Genomic DNA, 7,611 nt, shown 5'->3' with positions numbered 1-7,611 from the left:
TCCATCTACCAAATCCACTCTCAAGGCTTTGGTCAGCTTGAGGCTATAGTAAAAGACACTTGCCCAATTTGCCACACAGTGGGACTGAACCTAGAACCATGTGGTTGGTAAGCAAGCTTCTTACCACACAATATAATATGATATATTACGGAGATGTACTTGCATAGCAAGTGACCTGATCTGAGATCATGTGCTGAAGCAAAAATAATTGCAGTGTGGAAGGTGCTTATAAGCCATTTAAAAACAAACACACAAAAACCGTTAGATTCACTTCAACATTTAAATTTAATTTGCCAAAATATTTTCATCACTTTGAGACCATGACATGTTCTGGCAAAAATTCAAATATTTGACCACATCCACAAAAAAAACTCTCCATTCTACTTGAAGATGAAAAAAATTCTGAAAACACACCAAATCATCAAAAGCAAAAAGCATCCCAAAACACTAAAACACATTCTCACTGGAACAAAACAGAAACAAATCCCCAACCCATCTGTAACAAAATACAGAACAACAAATTGTGGCATCTGTCTATACCTAACTGAAGAATCAGAATTCAAAATTAAAGATGGCCAAACCTTCAAAGTAAAAGTCAACTTCACCTGCAATTCAGAAAATTTAACCTATGTAATTATATGCAGTGGGTGTCGGAAAAATTACATAGGACAGACAGGTGTGTCATTATACAAAAGAATGATGATTTGCCACCAACAGATCTGAGATGAAAATACAAGGAAAATTCCCTTAAGTAGTCACATTACAGCTTGTGCAGGAATGGATTTACCTAACTTCAAAATCTTCCCCCTCTACTAGTGTCCAGACGTTTTAGGAAGGGTATCTGACAGTAACATGATGCCTTAATCATATGTATTCATCTATGTCAGTCATGGGCAATCAAAAGCCTTCGAGACTTACTTTGAAGTTTTTTAGTAGTGTGGCCAACCTCAACATGAGCCATGTCTCGTGCAGCCTGCTTCTTGAAAATGTTAAAGGGTTGCTCATGTCTAACCAAGCCATGCTAGCATGGAAAAATGGACGTAAAGTGAAAGAACTAATATAACTCTAGAAAATACCATGTTTCTGTGCATAATCTAGTTTGTTTATTGGCTCATTAGAATGTTTGCAATTGTATCCTTAGGGCTGTGAGATCAACTTTGTAAAAAGTAGCTCAACATTTTCAAAAAGTTCGAAATTACATTAGAAAATAGCCAAAAATAAATATTTTGCTAATAAATTTTACAAATTATAAGTTCCCCCTTCCTTGTGAGTTTTATTTTATTTCATGTACATTTTAAAAAAGTATCTTGATGAAATTTTGTTGGCGTTCCATGTTTTAAGTATTCGAGATTATGATTCTGCAAAAAATAAACATAATAATTTTACAAATTTGATTTTTCTTCATTTCTTCCCTCTTATGTGTGTATACATACATACATACATACATATATATATATATATATATATATATATATATATATATATATGTCTCTTAAAAGATAGAGCTCAAAATCGATGCATTGAAGATACTGTAAAATTTTGTTTTATAAAAGTATATATTTAATATATATATATATATATATATGTGGTAGAACATCTGTTATATATAAAGATGTAGGTTCATGACCCACAAGCAGCCTTCCACTTTTTCTATCCAAAAGGGTTCTTAACCTGATATTTGCATGTTGTTATTTGTAGCTTTATCTACTTCAAGTTCAACCATTAAGAATAAATTAGTTCACATTCTCTCGAAGTTTCTAATTCTAAATTCTGATGATGTGTGTGTTTGTGTCTTCTATCTTTTGTTTTAGCTATTAGATTGTGGCCATGCTGGGGCACTGACTTGTAAAATTTTTAGTTGAATGAATTGACCCCAATACTTTTTTAAAGCCTAGTATTTATTTTATTGATCTCTTTTGCCAAACTGCTAATGTTATGGGGGCATAAACAAACCAACACAAGTTGTTAAGTGGTGGTGGAAAACAAACACAGACTCAAAGACACACATACACACATATATACATATATATGTGTGTGTATGGCCACAATCTAATAAGCGAAACAAATAAAAGATAGAAGACACACACGCATACACGCACGCAAGGTGTCCATTAAATATTTCCCTTGACCCACTTACGGTTATTGCAGGAAACGGAACTTGTACAGGTATAATCATACATGTCTCTACATGTCACATTGTAAATTTCAGTTTTCCACTAGTATGAATTTGTTTTTTATGGCTGCTGAAGTGGAATAAGGTGTTATAATAGAGGCAGTTGAATGCAGATCAGTGTTCAGGGTCTTATACTCGAAAGGTCGCACACCAAAAGAGACTTTTGATGAGATGAAAGAAGTTTATAGTGACAATGCACCATCATACGATGTAGTCAAGCACTGGCATCACCAGTTCAAATGTGGTTGGACATCAATGGAAACTGCTCCTATTCCTGGACAACCATATTCCACCATTGATGAGGACACAATCCATAAAGTGGAAGCTGCCATTTTGGAGGATCGCAGCATAACTATTCAGCAACTAGCCCAAGAAGTGAAGATAAGTGTAGGGCCCATGGAGAAAATCATTCATGACCGTTTGCACATGCAGAAGTTGTCTGTCCTGTGGATTCCCTGAATTCTCACATTTTTTCAGAAGCAGGAACAAGTGAGTTGTTCCCAGGCTCATTTGGCAATGTACCAAGAATATGAGGAGGACATGTTTGGCAGACTTATCCCACAGGATGAAACATGGGTCCATCACTATGATCCCAAGACTAAAGTCCAGTCGAACCAATGGAAGCATGATATCTTTACTTACTGCATCATTGTACTTAGTTTGTACAGTTCTCACAAGCCAATCAGCTACACTTAGTTTCCTCAAGGTACCATGTTCTGATTGCTGAACATGATACCCTGTCAAATGCCTTCACCAAATCAATGAAAGCCAGGAATAGTGGTTTATTCTTAGCCAAGTATTTCTCCTGCAGTTGCCTCACTAAGAAGATTGCACCTGTGACATCTCTTCCAAATATGAAACCAAACTGCATATCATCTAGATTTGTCTTGGATCAATTGGGCTATGACTCTCTCCAAGACATTCATAAAATGATCCAGATTATGAATAATTTTCTATAATCGTTTCTCTTTAAGGCTTGTAACTTTCATGTCAAACGAAGTGAAAGTGGTACACTATACTCAAGTATCACTCAGACTTCTATTTCACAGATGAGTAATTGCTGCCAAGTTTTAGTTCACTTTAATCATACCAGGAAGCCTCTACATGGTCACTTGGTATGCCTATGAATAGCAGCCAAATATCCCACAATTCACTTCCTATGGTCTTGATTTGTCTATAAATGTTACTAATTGGTGAAAGATATCATTGATGTAAATTTTAAATAAAATACAAAAGTAGCAGATTGTAAGCTCTTTCTCTTCTCAAATATTTAAGCAGCTTAAAAATTAGTGAGTAGATCCCCCCCCATCCCCCACCAGTTAAAAAAACATTATGTAATCTGCTACTGTGTTACTCCATCTAGCAACCCTAAGTCTAACACATTAACTGCCACAGCCTGTTACTTAAAACTACTGGTGACACCACATATCTTGCACAGACACACTGTATACTGTTTTATTACAAGGATATGTAATTCTTTTTGCATTTTTACAATATTTCATAATGCAATTTTAATATTTAGTTCTCATGTTATTTAAATATCCTCAAAGCCATGTCAGTGATACAGAATAAAATATTTTCTCAAATTATGAAAATGTTCAATTGCTGGTACATATGGTGGTCGTGTGAAGTTTGTGATGAACCACCAGTGGTACATGGGATGGTTAATTGAAGTTAATGTGTTAAAACCAATCGGGCTTTCTAACTTACATAGTCACAGTTTCTTATTTGAAATGTTTAAAGTTTAAGAATAAAGCAATATTTGGAAATTTTATATAATAATGAAGAGAGGCCTCTCTCTTTTCCTTTCTTTCTCTCTCTCTCTCTCACAAACACACGTACACAGACACATACTAAACAACTTTATAAGATTATCAGTTGTGTCACTTGTCACAAGAGATGGCATTAACATATGGACATATTGGAACAACATAGAATTGTCTTATGATTAGTCAAGTTGTGTGTGAGAATCTGTTGATGAGTGTTGGGAGTAAGGGTTAACATGGAAATGGGAGTGTGTCTGCAAGATTATTTATATGTAAAGTACAAAACAGAGAGTGAGAGCAAATGAGAGAGAGAGAGAGAGAGAGAGAGAGAGAGATAACATAGTAATACGGAAACACACACGCAAACATAGTTGTCAGTGGAATTATTTTAGTATCTTGAGTGATGGAGCAGTTGAGACTTTATGCTATTTAGTTTGGAGTCTCATGTTTCTATGTTTCAATTCCAAAGGGATGAACTTTACAATTTATTTCTCCAGGGCTGATAAAAAATATCTGTTTGCCATGTCTCTGCAGCCTGACTCTACATTTAACCTAAAAATAACCACAGTGTGAAGTTAAAATCTATTGCCTGAGTCATTATGTCTAATCCAGAGATTAGATGTCATTTCAACACCTGTTCTTATTTTTTTCTACTTTACCATTTTTAACCCTTTAGCATTTTAGCCTGACATATTAGGTCCAAATATTCAACCTGTTTTATGTTCAAACCAGCCAGATCCAGCCTCTCACACCTATCCTACAATGTCATTTCAAAAAGAAACAATCACATCATCAAAATCTTGTAGTATCTACAAGTGATGCATGATTAATTCGAAACTGATTCATTCAAAACTGTGAATAAGTAATTACATTTGACAGGATTAAGTTCTGTAATGTGTACCAACTAGCACCGTCTTGATTTTTGTTTGTGAAGCATGAGATGTTTAATAGTCGTGAGAAATGAGGAATTGTGATATTTATGCCTCCCAAGATTCTCAGTTCGACTCCAGGCAGTGACCTGAATAATAATAATAATAATAATAATAATAATAATAATAATAATAATAATAATAATAACACCAACAACAACATCAGAAAAATACCTTAGAAACAAGAACCCAGGTTCGAAATTTCCCCAGGACACCTGATGAAGGCTGGAGAGTATATCAGCCGAAATGTTGTTTTAACAACAAACAAGATGAGGACAAATATCCATCAAATGTAAATAATTTTTCAATGTTGCTTGCAACATAAGTTGAATTGTCTGCTAGCTACCATATTCAGCGATAATCAAATGAAAAGATCCATATCTAAAATGCAATCTTTATATCCAACTTAACATGGTTTTTTTGTGATATTAGCTTTGAGAGATCCTCTCATATAGACACATAGAACATTCCATCACTAATAATAACTTTTTTAATAAGTCAGCTGGCTATTTGTGATATCAGTGACTGAAGGATGTTGATATTCTATTATGCCAGTGCCCCTGACTGGCTCTTGTGCCAGTAGCATGTAAAAAGCACCACCCAAGTGTGGTCGATGCCAGTGCCCCCTGTCTGGCTCTTGTACCAGTGGCACATAAAAGCATCCATTACACTCTCGGAGTGGTTGGCGTCAGGAAGGGCATCCAGCTGTGGAAACCTTGCTAGATCAGATTGGAGCCTGATGCAGCCTACTGGCTTGCCAGTCCTCAGTCAAACTGTCCAACACATGCCAGCATGGAAAGTGGACATTAAATGATGATGATCATCATGATCATGATCATGTCAATGAGGTTTGGTTGGTATACTGTCACTGGGCACCTGCTACTGAAGAAGTCCAGTAGACTGAAATCACATGATTTCCGGCACCCATAACAGACGATTCTCAACTGCTCACAATATGTCTATGCTTTTATGCACTATGCATCTATATGAATGGACTTCTCAAGGCTGATAATTCAGTATTCAGGTTTCTAATGAGACATCCATGTTAAGCTGGATATAAACATGACTTTTTGGTATTAATACAGCTTCCATTGCTAATAATCATTTTTTTAATAAGCCTGCAAGCTATTTGCAGCATCAGTGACTGGAGGGACACTAATATTCTATAGATCATGGCAACAATGTGGTCACTGAATGTCTGCAGTATGTGGTCACTGAATATCTGCTACTGAACTGGCAGTTCCAGCACCCATAACAGATGATTTTCAAATGCTCATAATGTGTCTGTGCTTTTATGTGCCATGCATCTCTATAAGAAGACCTCTCAAGTCTAATACTGCAGTAATTAATGTTATAACAAGACATCTATTTTAAGCTAGATATAAAGATTGCTTTTTAGTATTAATACTCCTACTTTTACTAATAATTATCCATATTTATTTTGTTTTGTGAACCATAAGGACCTACCTGCAATCCCTATATTCAGCTGCATGGTTATTTCATCAACTGTGCATCAGCCCAATTTGCAGAGTATACAGCACTGAAAGGATTAAGGCCACCAGAGATGCAAATGCTTTGAAATGCTGTAAATCTTATATTGTATCTCTCAGCAAGATGTTTAATTGTACATGTCATTTAACTGGGAAATATATGTATCTGATCTTCTGGACATGTTATTTGTGATAGAAACGATACTGGTCTCCTATCTCATTTGCATAATGCTGTAATTTTACAGAAACCTTGTAAGTCACAGCAATAGATGTTCTGATATCCTTCACGACCATTTTTTTTTTCTTTTCTTTTGCCAAGTTGTCACCTTTAGTCTGCTCTGCTGTGCTGTTCTTGTTTTGTTTACCAATCACAGCTGTCCATCTAATGTCATAATATCTCATTACAGCCACAAGCCAACAACATGGAGGTGAAATATTTCCCAGCAAAGAAATGTGTTGATGTGTGCAGTGTCTCTGGTGCTGGAGATTGGTGAGTTTCTAAGTTTTGCTGCAGTTAGTCTATGTTTTGAGCTGGCAGTATCATTAGCAAGCTGGGCAAAATGCTTAGCAGCATTTCGTCTGTCATCATGTTCTGAGTTCAAATTCCACCAAGGTCGATTTTACATTTCATTCTTTCAGGGTCAGTAAAACAAGTACCAGTTGAGCACTGGGGTCGATGTAACTGACTTACCTGCTCCCTCATAATTGCTGGCTTTGTGCCAAAATTTGAAACCTTTATATGTTTTCATTTAATTTTAGTGATTCATTTCTAAGCCTTAATATTTCCAGCCACTGAGTTATAGTCAGTCTAGGATACTGGGATACACCAATGCTATTGTATACTGTAGCCTTTCCTTAAGGAAGTTCTCTACTACTGTCACCTTACATGTTTCTTGCTGTGATGTAACTTCAACTGGGTTTTTAAGAAGTAGGATGTTTAAGTGTTGTTCAGGTGTGTCAACATCTGCTTCATTCAGATCACTTATGTTTAGCAGAAGGTTATTGAATTGATACAATCCAATACCACGCTATTTCCATATTTATTTCTAATGAAGGATAGAAATATGGAGAATTTTGGGGTTTTCTGTTGTATTCATCAATAGTCAATCCTTCTGAACTTTCTAGAGGAATCCTTTTATCTCCTTCCTCCCCACCAGCACAATTTTTTTTTTATGTGCCCCTTTAAAGCCTAGAAACAATGCCTAAACAGACAATTGGAACCTGGTGCAGCTTTCTGGTTGGCCAGCTTCTGT

General features: G+C 35.9%; 1 protein-coding gene across 3 annotated transcripts in view; it reads left to right on the top strand.

Annotated features, from left to right (window-relative positions):
* The window catches only part of LOC106880549 (uncharacterized), a 42,735-nt gene that overhangs the window by 27,363 nt on the left and 7,761 nt on the right, over positions 1-7,611 (top strand). For all 3 annotated transcript variants that reach the window (XM_014930539.2, XM_014930540.2, XM_052967508.1), the window contains exon 18: positions 6,766-6,848. In XM_014930539.2, the coding sequence (XP_014786025.1) occupies positions 6,766-6,848 (83 nt within the window). The remainder of the gene's footprint in view (positions 1-6,765; positions 6,849-7,611) is intronic.

Source organism: Octopus bimaculoides, chromosome 4 (genome assembly GCF_001194135.2).
Source record: "Octopus bimaculoides isolate UCB-OBI-ISO-001 chromosome 4, ASM119413v2, whole genome shotgun sequence".
NCBI lineage: Eukaryota > Metazoa > Mollusca > Cephalopoda > Octopoda > Octopodidae > Octopus > Octopus bimaculoides.
Note: the sequence above shows the minus strand (reverse complement) of the source record. Positions and strands in the feature narration are given on the sequence as shown.